General features: G+C 36.0%; 1 protein-coding gene across 2 annotated transcripts in view; it reads right to left on the bottom strand.

The window, feature by feature from the left end:
- Nucleotides 1-15399, bottom strand: part of LOC106880640 (disintegrin and metalloproteinase domain-containing protein unc-71) — a 278669-nt gene that overhangs the window by 14560 nt on the left and 248710 nt on the right. The window contains exons 8-18 of one of the 2 annotated variants that reach the window (XM_014930680.3): nucleotides 12128-12213; nucleotides 11373-11432; nucleotides 10805-10876; nucleotides 9569-9738; nucleotides 9258-9339; nucleotides 8161-8248; nucleotides 7142-7168; nucleotides 4844-4895; nucleotides 4132-4237; nucleotides 2501-2572; nucleotides 985-1080 (exon numbers count right to left, since the gene is read on the bottom strand). In XM_014930680.3, the coding sequence (XP_014786166.2) occupies nucleotides 985-1080; nucleotides 2501-2572; nucleotides 4132-4237; nucleotides 4844-4895; nucleotides 7142-7168; nucleotides 8161-8248; nucleotides 9258-9339; nucleotides 9569-9738; nucleotides 10805-10876; nucleotides 11373-11432; nucleotides 12128-12213 (911 nt within the window). The remainder of the gene's footprint in view (nucleotides 1-984; nucleotides 1081-2500; nucleotides 2573-4131; nucleotides 4238-4843; nucleotides 4896-7141; nucleotides 7169-8160; nucleotides 8249-9257; nucleotides 9340-9568; nucleotides 9739-10804; nucleotides 10877-11372; nucleotides 11433-12127; nucleotides 12214-15399) is intronic. The other variant, XM_014930681.3, reaches the window with a different exon arrangement.

Genomic DNA, 15399 nt, shown 5'->3' with positions numbered 1-15399 from the left:
TCTACAAATCCACTCACAAGGCTTTGGTCAGTCTGAGGCTATAGTAGAAGACACTTGCCCAAGGTGCCATGCAGTGGGACTGAACCCGGAACCATGTGGTTGGTAAGCAAGCTACTTTACCACACAGCCACTCCTGTGCCTAAATTGAGAATTATCAGGATCTAACCAGAGATGAAAAGATTGTGGAAGACTAAGACAACAAATGTTCTTGTGGTAATTGGTGCACTTGGCACAGCACTCAAACTGCTCCCTAAGTGGTTGAAGGATATTGGAACTGAAACATGCAGTGTCAACCTGTAGAAAAGTGCTATCTTGTGTTCTGCAAAAACTGCAAACCTAGAAAAAGATTCTTGAGATTTGAAGAAACACATTGTCATCAAAGCTCAAGACAACATACAACCTTGCTAACTAAAAGAGCATGTAATGGCTTTAATAAATAGATTAATAATAATAATAATAATGGAACAAATAGCACTTGCAGAAAACAGCACTGCTTGGAACCGCTCGAATATTATGGATGGTGCTCAAAAAATAAGAGGTGTTACCTTAGTTCACTGGTAGTGAACAGCTGACACTGTAGTACATCTCTAGCATTAGGAGCTGTGCAAGGGCAATAATAATAATAATAATTATTATTATTTCTAACATGGCCACCACAGCACAGGATTTATGGGAGGATGGAATGAAATAAATTGATTCTAGTATTTGACTGGTAATTATTTTATCACCTCAGGAAGATCAAAAAGTAAAACTGGCTTAAGTCTGATTTGAACTGAAAATGTAAAGGGACAAAATACTTGCTCTATTGATTCTGTCCCAATGGAAGGTGAATGAGCGGAGAGGAAGAAAAGATAGAAGAACAATAGTGGGGTGATGTGAATATTGAAACAGTCAAAGAGACAACTTCTTATTCTAAGAAACAGCTGAAGAAGTTTTGCATCTTCATATCTTATTTTGCATTGTGAATCACTTGAAGACACTTACAGTGCAGTTTGAGCAGCATTCTCCACTGTTGCATGATGCCCATGTATGCAGCAAACAGGTCGATGGATCACAGCATGGGTCAGTGAGTGCACATTCCTGAAATAGCAGAAAATATTGCTGGGTGAATTCAGTAGAAGCAGCCAGGGGTTAAATATTATCACTTACCTTTTATACTCCTAGACATCCCTGATGCCAACGTCACCCTAACCATAACTTCATAGGGATAACATTGTGATATGCATTTCTAGTCTCCCTTACCAATATAAAATAGAAGTGTGGTAGTATGCCAACAGACACACAAATGTCTAAGACAGCATACATTCATGCACTCATAAAGTATAATGAGCCATCAAATGAATGAACTTCGATACTCATTCAATCTATCCCTCACATCACTCCTACTCACTTTCCATAAAAAAAAGGGATACATCAAACAATGTAATCTTTTTCTACTCTAGGCATAAGGCCCAAAATTTTTGGAGGGGGGGGGGGGCAGTCGATTAGATTGACCCAGTATGCAACTGGTACTTAATTTATTGACCCCGATAGGATGAAAGGCAAAGTCGACCTCAGTGGAATTTGAACTCAGAACGTAAAGACAGATGAAAACAATGTAATCTTTGAGATAAAAAAAAGATGGGATTACCATTATTGGAAGGGCTTTAATCAAAAGCTTACTTGATCAAAATAGCATGAATGGTAAACAGTCTTACGATCGTTAGTGAAACACTACCTTCACATTGCTGTTGATGGTTGCGTTAATAATAATGTTTCTAATTTGGGCACAAGGCCAGCAATTTCAAGAGGGGGGAGAAGTTGGTTGATAGCATCAACTCCGGTACTTGATTGGTGCTTTCTTTTATCAACCCTGGAGGGATGAAAAGCAAAGTTGACCATCTACTTGTTTTAGTCTTTGGACTGAAGCCATTCTGGAGAACTGCCTTGAAGGGTTTAGTCAGACAAATTGATCCAAGTATTTATTTCTAAGGGCTGGTATGTATTCTATCAGATTCTTTTGCTGAACTGCTCAGTTATGGGGCTGCAAACAAACCAACACCAGCTGTCAAGTGGTGGTGGTGAGGGACAAACTCAAAGACAGTTTGACACATACAAGCTTCCACACAGTTTCTGTCCATGAAATTCCCTCACAAAATACAGTAAAAGACACTTGCCTAAAGTGCCATGCAGTGGGACTGAACCCCAAACCCACACAGTTGGAAAGTGAACTTCTTAACCACATAGTCATGCCTAAAGAAAAAGCAAAAAGCTAACAGTGGTCATGGCTATCGAAATAGCTATGTTTCATTTAAATAACAGGTCCATTCATTTTTTTAAATAAATTTAAAGGGGCTGTTTGTATTTATTAAGGGGAAGAGATGAATGTAGCCAATTGTCTTGTGCCAAAGGGTGGATTCGGTCAATTATAAGTTGCAAATAGAAAATATACCCACATTTCCTGGTTGCTACAAACTAATAATACGTATATAGAAACATAGATAGAAAACATTAGCCGTACCTCTGGAGTACCACAGTCACATTCTTCACCTCGTTCTACTCGATTATTTCCACAAGTCTCCACAAATATACTCTGCAAGAGAAACAGAAAAGAAAAAAAAATAAGCAATCAATCTAAGATATCAATGCCAGCAATGGAGATATTAGTTGACTATTTACTATTTTAGTAATTTATATGATGCCATAATGTACATATATTTGACTATTCCTTTTACATAGTGATTAGCTAATCGCAAATATGAAATACAAGTTACATACTTACATAGGATATAATGTGATATATTTGAATATGTTGTGTACAGTGTGTGTAATAGTTTAGTCTAAAAGAGGGGACAGGCCTCATGACTTTTGCAGACACTCCTACCCTCCAGAACAATAGTTAAGACACTCTTTACTCTATATACAATCTAGATATACCCCAACGGGACTTAAGAAATTTATTTTTAATAAACAAACTATAGATGAAAAAAAAAAAAAATTAAAACGTTTAACAAGAGTAAACTCCCTTGGAGAATTACTTCCCCTTAAAACCACTGTGAGGGAATTATAAACTTAAAATTATACATTTACAATGTCAGGGAAAATGAAGAGAACAGCTTAATGGAGTTAAGCCACATACCTGTTGCATATCAGATGTCCGTGTCGGTGATAATTCATTGCTCTGATCAGCTTCATCTCTTAAAGAAACCTTGCTGTGTTCTATTCACTTCCACCTGTCTCTCATGAGAATCATGAGTATTTCAGTAGCCAGTGGACATAATTTATTAGTGTATTTAATGTCCCCCTTTTCCAAAGCTGGCCAGAGTTTTGAATGGGGGATTATCTGAGGAAGGATTTTGAGTTTGGATACTCTTCTTATTGTGAACCCTCATTAGATTTTCAAAGAAGAGATGGATTTTTTAATTCTTTTCCACAAGCCTTTGTAGGAACACAGTAACTTGTAATGCAAACAACAATTGTTTAACATCATATCACTGTTTTGCTCAGCTGGTGAGAAGCAATGCTGTAGAATGTCAATGCTTGCACTCACACACGTAAAAAAGCTTCCATACAGTTTCCATCTACAAAATCCACTCAACAAGGTACTGGTTGGCCTGGGGGCTATATAAAGAGTGATTGAACTTGAAAGTAAGCACAGTTTCAAAGTGAATTTCTAAACCACACAGCCATGTCTGTATCTATGATATTATAGAATATATTATAGAAATCTTTACTCTATATGATGACTATATAACTAGTTGAGCAGGCTCCTACTTCATCATTAAAACTATCGTGCTTCTAAGACAAAATGGATCATTGGTTGTCTTGCTAAAAATAGTAACCAAGTCTTCCTTAAATCAAACCTACTAGCTTACAACAACAACAAAAAGAAAAGGAAAAGAAGAAAAGAACACATTAAATAATGTTTTCTGTAATATATTAGGGCTCATAAAAGATGGGGTGGTCACAACTGGAACATTTTTGATCATAGACTTATAAACTATAAACTGCAACCATTGTACCTAACAAAAATAAACCCCATTTTCATGTTATTTCAGTCAGTGAAAAAAACTGTGCTTATGAAATATTTATGTATGTTGTATATATATATACATATGTGTATATATATGAAGAGTATGTATATGGTCATACCTTTTGTGGGTGAATCATACAAGATGCCATCCCCATGCTGAGCCCTGTGTCCAGATCTTTTCGACTGCAGTCAGAAAATAATCGAGAGTGAAGAGCAGTTGAGCGTCTGAAAGTAAAACGACAAAATATCTCAAGAAGGAGTTCTGAATAATATAACATTGCATTTCATTTCATTCATTCATTGCATTTATCATCACTAACAGTAATTTTATCAACTTGAGTTTTTTGCATTCAGGACTGTGAAGCTTTTAGAATATACACAATCTGTGCTAGGCTGCTGTTGTCAATGATGTCAGTAAGCAAGTGCTATTTCCAGTCCTTGAACTCATAGGGCCAGTTACCCTGTTCCCATGATGTATAAGAGATTGAGATCTTAATATTATCTTAGCACAGGATGCTGGTCCATTGTGGAGTTGACTCATTTACAGTTGAGTGGACTGGATCAAAAAAAAATGAAGGGTTTTGCTCAAGAACACAATGCACCAACCACCCAGTCCAAGAATTGAAATCACAGTCTTACAATCATTAGAGAAACACCCAAACCACTATGCCATTCTTCCTTCACATTGTTGCTGATGGTGGTGTTAATAATAATGTTTTCTAATTTATGCACAAGGCCAGAAATTTCTTATTAACACCAACATTTGCCATACATTTAAATTTAACGCTGTAATAAGTTGTGGAAGAATTCTGTGAAATAGTTGATACTTACAGAACTGTTGTGGACATCAAACATCCAAACTGATCTTTACAAGAACAGCCACCTAAAGACAAAAGCGAAAGTGAAATCAGTAAAATGTTTAAAAAACAGATAATGCAAGTGAACTAAGGATGTGAGATATGATAAAGCCCTTTAATTAAATGCCATATAATCTAGTTTTATTGCAGTAGACATATAAATAGAGAAGTGAACTACATTACAGTTTGATGGAAAGTTTATCTTTTTTTTAAAAAAAAAACAGCATTTATATCAAGTGGTATGTATGTACCAAGCCTACAGGGGAACCTCTACATTACGGTTTTTCAAGGTGTGGAGAATGTCCCACTCGTGAGGTATGGAATACTGCTGAATGGGGGGTGAGTAAATTACAAGTGAATAAAACTTGCAATAAAGTTTTAATTAAAACATCTTTATTTATATATATATATATATATATACATATATATAAAACCCTTCACTCAGCTAGTTTTCTTAAAGTCCTTCTGTTGCCATTGGTAGCCTCATAAATGACCTGCCCTCTCTACTCCAGGCCTGCTTTAAGTTTGGCAAATCTAGGTGATTGATTGATTGACTGAAGGATTAATCAAACAAATGATTAGTTAACTAATTAAATGTAAATGAAATGAGTAACAATAGTAAAAGGAATGAAATAGATCCAGTGTGTGTGTTGATTTTTGAAATAATGTCCCTTCCCAAGATCTAACAAAGATCTCAAGTTCTGAAAAAAGGGTTCTTTCATTTTGTATCATTCAACAAAACAATTCATAAAAAGCGTACAGACAACAACAGCAATAAGGAAATCATAAACAACAACAACAACATCGAAAGCAACAACTATGAAAAGAAAACTTTACTATCATCATCATCATCATCATTTAGTGCATATTTCAGATTTATTTGAATGACAAAATGATAAGGGAGGGAAGGACAGTGAGTGAAATCCAGGAAAGAGAGATAAAGAGGAGAAGAGGATAAGAGAAAGGAAATGAGGTAGAAATAAGCCGTGAGAGAAAAGATAAGGAGAAAGAAAGGAAACTAAGCCAAGCAATGAGATTACCATTGCCTTGGGAAATAATAAAATACACAGGGTTTAAAAAAACCTCGGATGTAAAAAAAAAAAAAATGACCCATCCAGAAAATCACCTGCAGAACCATGCATCTACTGCAACCTGGACAGCCATGATGACATTACAGCAAAGTAACTCTCCAAATTTCATCTCTCTAAATTAGAGGCTTTAATGAGGAAGTTTGCTTACATTTCGAACATAAATGTAGAAGTATCAAAAAATATGTAAATAAGAATTTTGACTTATAATCCAGCTGTAAATAATAGCTCATAATACATAATAATGATTTCTAAACTAGGCAAAAGGTCAGAAATCTTAAAAGAAGGACAGTTGATGGAACTGACCAGTACTTATCATGTGAACTCAGAAGGGGTGAAAAGCAAAGCCAACTTTGATGGGATTTGAACTCATAATATAAAGGGATGTCTTTAAATAGTGCAAGGAATTTCATCCAACACAGTTTGTGTCACTATCATCCTATAATAATAATAATAATAATAATAATAATAATAATAATAATAATAATTACTTCTTCATTAGACACGAAGGCTCCAGACACACAACACAAGAATCAGGTCAGGAATTTTTAGAGAAGAGTAAATTTACTTATCTTTAGCACAAAACCAAAAAATATTGCAGAGTTCAGGGACATATCAATTAAACCAAACATATTACTCAAGTAATATATATATTTTGTAGATCCTAAGAGAATGAAAAGTAATATCAACCATGGAGGGGTGGATTCGAAATCAAAATATAAAGAGTTGGAACAACTTTCATTATGTATCAATTTCAACAGATCAATAACAATGAAAACACATCAGTAATGAAGGTTATTTTCTAAAATTATTTCAGAGTTAGGCGCAAGTCCACTTATTTAACGAGATAGGTGTAGGCAAATTCATCTGTCCCACTACTTCACTGCAACTTATTGTATTGACCCCCTGATGGATCAAAGGCACAAATCACCCCTTGTTCAATTTGAACACTGATTATAAAGGGATGTTACTAAATAACATGCAGTATTAAGTCAGTTAATCTACAGTTTCTGTCAAACCATATATCTATGATTACTAACAGAGGTGGAAGGCCTCGAGTTTGGAGGAAAGAATTATTGGTCAAATTGGACTCAGTGCTTGACTGAGCTAAACAACAAGAGTAACAGTAACAACATCAATACAAGACAACAAAATTATCTCACAGAATGTTAAAGGCATACTACCTTCATGGTACAGTTCTCTCCATTTATCTGTTTCAAACCCCGAATAAAGAGAAAAAGTGGGGGAAAAAAACAAGAAAAAAACCTAAAGTGTTAGTAAAGTGTTAGATAAAATTGATAAAAATAAACACTGAAACATCAATCTACAGATTAATAAAGAAAAGCAACATGGGTTTGTGTGATATTCATGTCTTTCTGAAAAGGCTTTAATGGATGTAAAGAGAACTGGTTTCTATTGGGAATCAAAATCAACTGGGTTGGTTTTTACTTTCAGGCAGCTTACTTCTCACACCACTGGTGCTTACCAAATTGTAGCTCAGAACAAGTGGATGGATAAATGGTTTAGTGAAGTCAAATCTGACTTCTGGTGGTCCTTCGGAACATCTACACCAATAAAGTGTTTCTAGCACATACAAATGTGGTTTGCCATTGTCTTCCTCAGGATGTCAATTGCTCTTTTGTTTTTTAGGGTAATTGAACTCAGCATTTATTTGATGGTAAACGAACTAAGTTAGTTGTAAGTTTAAGTGTTACAGCAGCTGAGACAATGCTATTGTGCAGATGGGACACAAACTTCCAACCTGCCAGCCACCTTATTCATTAAGCCCTCAACGCTCTAAGTCCACCTGCTAAGCTTTCACACAATTTATCAACTACATTTCATGCATTAGGAATTACACGACTAAGATGGCATGGACTGGGATTTAACACAGAACCACACAGTTGTGAAGTCAATTTCTGAACTTCTATAACCATGGAGCTATGCCTCAGGTCTCTTGAATTGTGACTCTTAAGAACAGATGCTTAGATTTAAAAAAAAAAAACAATAGTACAATATGAATTTTATAATCAATGGCTGTAGAAATAGTAGAGCACTTGAGCTCACAGATATGTTAAGCAGTCATTGTCTTAGCATGATAATTTCACAGATAAGATTAGAGTTAGATCAGTTTGTTCTGTTGTATTTCATACAAAAATAATCAATATATTAGAAATGGGATTGAGAAGAAAATAAGCCTTACTGTCTTCATCATGTTTTATGCCTAAGTTGTGTCCAATCATGTGAGCCAGAACAGAAGCAGCTTGCTGAGGTTCAAATGGGCGGTCACTCTGAAAGATACCAATTTTTTTTTTTGTATTTCAAAAGAAAAAAAAATCTAGTTGAACTGTATAATAAATAAAAAAAAAATTTAACATACCCAGGAAATCATAATTTACTATATTTACTTGTGTATAAGTCACATCATAGATGTGTGTGCAGCTGTGAGAGAAAATCGTTGAATCACCATCCATGAGTTATCAAAGGATGTGCAGATTAGTTATGGTTCAGTTCAGTCCATTATCATTGAAGATCTGCCAAGTTTGTGCCAAAACTGCTTTCAGCTGACCAAAAAGACACTCAAGTTGCAGTTGCACAAGATTTCTTTGACTGTGTCAAGAATGATGAAAACTTTTTGAAAACTTGGCATAGGCCTCTGAGAAGATATCACTAAGCTTTTGGCAGAATTTGATGCAGATTCCCTGCTCAACTTTCTCTGTCATGGTCAATGCAACAACCGCACGCTACACACCTTCCTTCCAAGCACTGCTGTAGTGAAGTGAGCTAGAACGTTGAAACTTAGTGCGCAAGCACAGTAGAGTTCAAGGTCAACCTGTGCCAAGCAGCTTCACTCTGCGTGCTTTAGCTTCGTTACTATGGCAACAGTCCAGATAATTATTGATCAGACCATGAATTCAATTGACATCAAATGAATGAAAGGCAAAGCCGACCTTGGCAGGATTTGAACTCAGAATATAAAGAACCAAGAGAAATGCTGCTAAGCATTTCGTCCAATGTGCTAACGACTCTGCCAGCTCACCACCTTTCTGCCTCGTAAATATAATAATAATTGTTTTTAATGACGATATTGATAGGAATAAGAATTGGAGTTATTTAGACCTGTATATGATGATTGCTGAAATTTAAAACCCCAACTGTGTAACACCTTCATCAAGGATTCCTTCTGGTTAAATAACTATTTAAAAAAATAATCCTCCATTCCTGATAGCGGATAGAAACAATGAAGAAAATTGAGACAGTATGAAAGCTTTCTCTATGCAGTACAAAGGTCATACATACCCTGGAGACACCAACTGCTCTATCTGTGCAGAGAGAGTCTGGAATGGACATCCCAGATACCTTGTGGTCCAGTTCCTGACTCCTGCATAAAACAAGAAGAGTAAAAAAAGTTGTCTTTTTTTCTTTTTTATACACACATAGATACTATCAGGGACATTTTAATACCAACAGAGCTCCATAATCAACTACAAAACAATATACTACATAATGTTGGATAATTAGAGAGAGAGGGATGGAGACAGGTAGATAACTAGATACAGAAAGAGAGGGGAAGGGAGGAGGAGGAGGAGGAGGTAGCCGAGCAGACTTACGTGACGAGATGTACCAGGGTGTTGTTGAGAACCTGTGGCATGTTATTCCTTTTGAATTCCAGGAGGTTCGTCAAAGTTTCCCTGACATTAGAACTAACCTCAATCTGGTTCTCACTGTTCCACAGTTCCATGTACACCAAAGATAACCGTACAGACACTTCTTTGTAATACTGTAAGAAAGAAACAAACATTATAACACATACACAAGCAAACAACAAACATGCAAGCCCCTATCTAAGATAGAAATCCACAGCTTAGATCATAGGGAACACAACACCTTAACATGTCCTCATCACCTCTCCTAAACCAATCTTTTCTTCTCCCTATTTTTAGCCTTTCCATTTCTTGTCCATCTTTCGTATTCTGTCTTTCTTAGAACTGCCGTCTATGTATTGTCTTTGTCAGAGACGAAAGCTCCATCAGTGGAGCTTTTGTCTGAAAGTGGAGATGGGAAAGCTTCGAAAACAAACCTCTCTTGACTAATTAGTAATATCTTTACTGGAAAAATTGAGGAGAAGACCCTCTGATATACAACATCTGGTTCAAATAGTCCCTGACCACTCTACACTTGTTTGTCATTAGATACTTAAACAATAGATCACATGTTATACAATCATACATACAAATATATTTGTATATTTATATGTATATATGCATACATGTGTGTATGAGCATGCAGTGGAGGTGCGACTGAAGGCAATTAGAGATTAAATCAATTAAAATAGACTACAAAGACCACCACAAGTTCATATCTTTGTTGCAGTGTGGTGGCTTGTGTGCCTCAATGATCCTAAAAGTTATACTGGAGTGTAAGCGCTTGGTAAGGCTTCCCATGCTGGACAGGTCAAAGGACAGAGGTCAGATTAATCTAATATGCACCATCTCTTCCCAGAGTTAAAATGGGTTTGTGTAGGACCAACAAGACCAGGGATAAGAAACAGAAAAGACAGCCTAGAATCGAGAACAGCAGAGAAAAGTCCTCAATGGCTTATGTTCCACAGAGAATGAAGAGCTTCAGTACATAGTAAGTATACTACAAAAGACAAAAAGTTAAAAAAAAACAAAACATGTTTTAGTAAATTTAAATTGCTAAAATAACTTGTCTCACAAACTTAATAACATTTAACATTTTCCATAATTATTAATAATGTCAGAAACTTAGACAAGTTAGAAGCAAGCAAAGAAGTGCAATATGGAGAAGAGCATCAAATGAAACATCAAAATAGATACACTTACTGCATCAAGGATATTAGTTGTTCCTAGGGCATAGCGCAGCATATCAGGTCTGGTAAGGTTAAGGGGCTTGTACTGAAAAATAGATAAAATACATATAAGAATATAAGTGTCATAGACCACATGGTTGTGGTGGGGAGGATAGGTAGCACTGAAGAAAGACCTCATCTCCATGAAGTGCCTTTGGCAGTGGTTATTAACTGGGGTCCATACAGTCCTTGGGAATCTACATAAGATTCCAATTCTTAAATTCTCTCTGTTAACAGAGAGAAGGGTTTATTCTGTCAAATATTCTGCTTATTCATTCACATTGCTTTGAATTAATCATGCATTGTGTTGTAACTACAAAATTTTGACAATGTGATTACGGTTCCTAGAACAACATGGTAGGGTAGGTGTGAGACACTGGATCTGACTGGTCTGAGTGTAAAACACGTTGAATATTTGAGCCAGATATGGCTGGTTTAAATGCTAAAGGACCCAAAGTGAATTCTTGAACCATTTTTTTCTTGGGTGGGGAGGAGATCATCTGATATATCATCAAATTTGGCGCTTTCTGGATCATACTTACAACTGATGAGTCAAAAATAAGAGCCAACTTCACTTCAACATTAATATCTCCACGGGAGTTCTGTAGGCAAAGAAGAAAAGAAAAACTGAAAGAAACTTTGAAAACACACAAAATAAAAAAAAAAAAACGATGGACAATCAATAATAATAATGGTTTAAATTTTTGGTAATAATAATTTAATATAGAAGGTGACAAATTTTAAGGAATGCATATTGTCAATTTGACCAATCCAAGTACAACACTGACTATCTGGACACTGATAATTTGGAACCTCTTATAACTTGCACCAATTTACACTAATGATGTGCAAGTACCTGTATTTCATTTAATCATTCAAAATTTAATACTTGTTGAATTTAGAATGTGTTGACCAAGGTGACCATAGCTGGTTTGGAAAAATCAGTAATCCAGAAAGGCTTTGGAACCAAAGGTTTCAGAAAATCAATGTTGTAGCTGTACTTAACCTGTACTTGTTTTATCACCCCAAAAGAATGAAAGGCACAACAGACTTTGGTGATATTTGAACTCAGAAATGTAAAGGCATTTTGCCTACTGCTCTGTCATATTTGTCATTCCTCCTCCACCACTAACAAAAAACATTTTCTAATATTGGCACTCAATCACAAAGTTTGGATGTTGGCCACAGTTAATTGAATCAGTCCTACAGTTTGACTTATGATAATAATGATAATAAGAATTGATGAAGTGTTGTTTAATAAAGAAGTTGTTGCTTTAGAATTATTAAACAAATTTACCTGCTGGGTTCGTAAGTTCTTCAGTCGGCGGGCAAATTCCCCTCGATGGAGTTCATTGTAAGGCAACCAGTGGCTTCGTGTATTTCCTTACGAAAATAAATATGGATTAATAAAAATACAGAAAACAGGTCTGGTATACTATGCTTTATAAACATACACATGGTTCATAATTTACAGGCAGGATTGCATAATTATTGTGAAACATCATATAATCTTGTTAAAACACCTCATCAGTGTTCAGTAGTGTGTGTGTGTGTGTGTGTGTGTGTGTGTGTGTGTAGCCATCATCACAATTGAATATGATTTAGAATGTACCATGCCTTTGCTAATTGCTTTAGATAACCATGAAGTCATGACACACCCCTCCAACCTTGACCCACTGAAACATCATGAACAGCCAGATGAGAGAAAATTGCACCAGTGGGCAGATGATACTCATTTTCAAATGAGTAAACAGGAGTAAAATGAAGTTCTTTCATCAAGGGCATCGCTTTGCTTCTAACCAGTTTTGATCTCAAAAATGGTGATGTCGGAGATCCATACCAGCATGGAAAACAGCCGTTAAATGAAAATATACATTATATAAATATACACATGTGAATAAATACATACACACACACACACACACATGTATACACGAAACTGAACCAGATGGCTACACCAGGCTCCACTCTGCCAGATCAGATTGGAGCCTGGTGTAGCCATCTGGTTCACCAGTCCTCAGTCAAATCGTCCAACCCATGCTAGCATGGAAAGCGGATGTTAAACGATGATGATGATGATGATGATGTGTGTGTGTATGGATCAGATTCATAAATAGGTTTTCTTGATATCATGTTCAAAATCCAGAGACAGAGCATGTACACTGATGACAGTGGTGAGATTTCTCTATATGTGCGTGTGAACATGAGTTTGACTGTGTGTGTGTGTGTGTGTGTGTTGGGTGTGTGTGTTCAAGGCCATAACACCAAATTATAAACACACTGTGAACTTAATATCACTCCGCTATTATCATGTTTCCCTTCCACCTCCCAAAGTTACTGAATAAATATTCTTTTCATCAACAATGGCTGTTTGTGTCATGATTCACTTTGAACTAAAACAAAAGTAATTCTGTAAAGGTCAGTTAATAAAAAAATCTATCAGTCTACTTCCTGATGTATCAAGTATTTTATTTGTATCTATAAGGTTGGCACTAAACAACTAAGACACACACAATTTATGTTGTGTTGTTATGTTACATGGTAGCATACATATGTCTAGTCGGTGCCAATATGGAGAGATGATTCTAAGAATAATAATGATGATGATGATGGTGGAACCACCAACATTGATAGAAGTGAGGACAAAGACTATAGACAGTGTGCTTGCATTATTTGATTTCGGAGTGACAATGTTTTTTTTATTGGCAAAAATGAATATTTATGATCATCTGTGTATGTGTGTGTATACAAACATATGCACATATGTGTATATATGTATATGTATGTTGTATTTGTGTGTATATATATACATATGTATATATAAGAATATATATGTATATATACACACACATTTATATAAATATTTTCTGATCTCTTAACAGCTCCGTTATACTGCTGCTCTCCATCCACTTGGCCCATCTCTTATCTTCTTCCTCCATTACTGATTGATATTTTCCACTGACAACACTTCCACCCTTGTACATTATTCACTACATTACCTACCACTCTCCTCCCTTGCCACCCGCTGTCCATATTCTCTTTTACACTCACCATTTTGTACCTTGGCACTATGCTCCATCACCGATTCACCAACATCTCTATCTCCCTTCCAGCTATTCCCACTCACTCCGATATAATGTGAGACAGTCATGTATCTCTTCCATACAGCAAGATCTCACTGTCTGTCCTTCTATCATATTTAAACCTCTCAACACCTGGCTTGAAGTCACCTATATATCCTCACTCAGGTGAGATGAGTTCTTTTCTTTGTCATTCTAGTTACTTAGTGATGTCCTTCATCCTAGTGTCATGAGAAAAGCACACAATACAATCTGTAAACTGGTTGATGTTAAGAAGGGCATCCAACCATAGAAACCATGCCAAAGCAGACATTTGGAGCATGATGCCATACTCTGACTCATTGGATCCTGTCAAACCATTTAACCCATGCCAGCAGGGAAGAGGGATGTTAAATGATTATATATATATATATATATATATATATATATATATATATATATATATATATACACATACACAATTGTATATTTGTATGTATGTGTACACACACACACAATCTCTTTGTGTGTGTACACACACATGCATATAATCATAAATATTAATGTTTCCCAATAAAAACCATTCTCTCAGAAATCAAATAGTGTAAGCACACACAATATACACTGTCTTTGTCACCACTGCCACCAATGTTGGTGATAGCAGCATCATCATCACCATCACCACCACCACCACCACCACCACCACCATCGTTGGCGTCATCGTCATCCATCTATATTGGCACAGACTGGACATGTTTTATAGTTCAGTATATATCATTTGTCTCAATCCTATGTCACACTGTCATACATGAACATTACCATTTTCAAAGTAGACTCATTCTTTATTGTTGAGATAGAAATAACAAAGTAGCCTTTATGTGGTCTCTTGACCTGTTAGAAATAGTAACTCAATACCCCTTAAAACATGTGCTTCCATTAAAAAAAAAAAAAAACAAGGAAAGAAACATTGGATAACGTAGTCTGAGATAATGTCTGTAACAGAAACATCAGGATGGTCATGACTGTAATTCATTTTGAATATGAGTCTTCTGAGTTAGGGCTGACCTAGGGTTAAACTACACCTACGTCAATTAGGCTCTGTTGCCACTTACTCTTTCTCTCTTTACCACAAATAAATTCTACTGCCAACACTCAATGCACATCAACACATCATTGCTTCAGATCACATCTTATTGTCCAAGCAAAAACAGATATGTGCGATTAAGGGGTCCTTGGGAATTCTATCTACTGGCCTGTGAATAGAGTAGAAAGTGTCTCAGGGTTGCACAAAAAATTCCAGTCTGTGTCTGAGAAGTTCTGTTTAGGAGTCATTTGCCAACTTAAAGTAAGAGACCTTTTCTCTCCTTTACACTTCACATTGCTTCTGTAAACCCACTGAACGAATGCTTGTATGGAAGAATGGACATATTAAGATGATGATGACAATGATGCTGTGATGACTGGAATTTCCTTTGATTACAGGCCTACCCAATCAGGACTGATCTGAAGG

The sequence above is a fragment of the Octopus bimaculoides genome, chromosome 9 (genome assembly GCF_046866305.1).
Source record: "Octopus bimaculoides isolate indiv1 chromosome 9, ASM4686630v1, whole genome shotgun sequence".
Lineage (NCBI taxonomy): Eukaryota > Metazoa > Mollusca > Cephalopoda > Octopoda > Octopodidae > Octopus > Octopus bimaculoides.
Note: the sequence above shows the minus strand (reverse complement) of the source record. Positions and strands in the feature narration are given on the sequence as shown.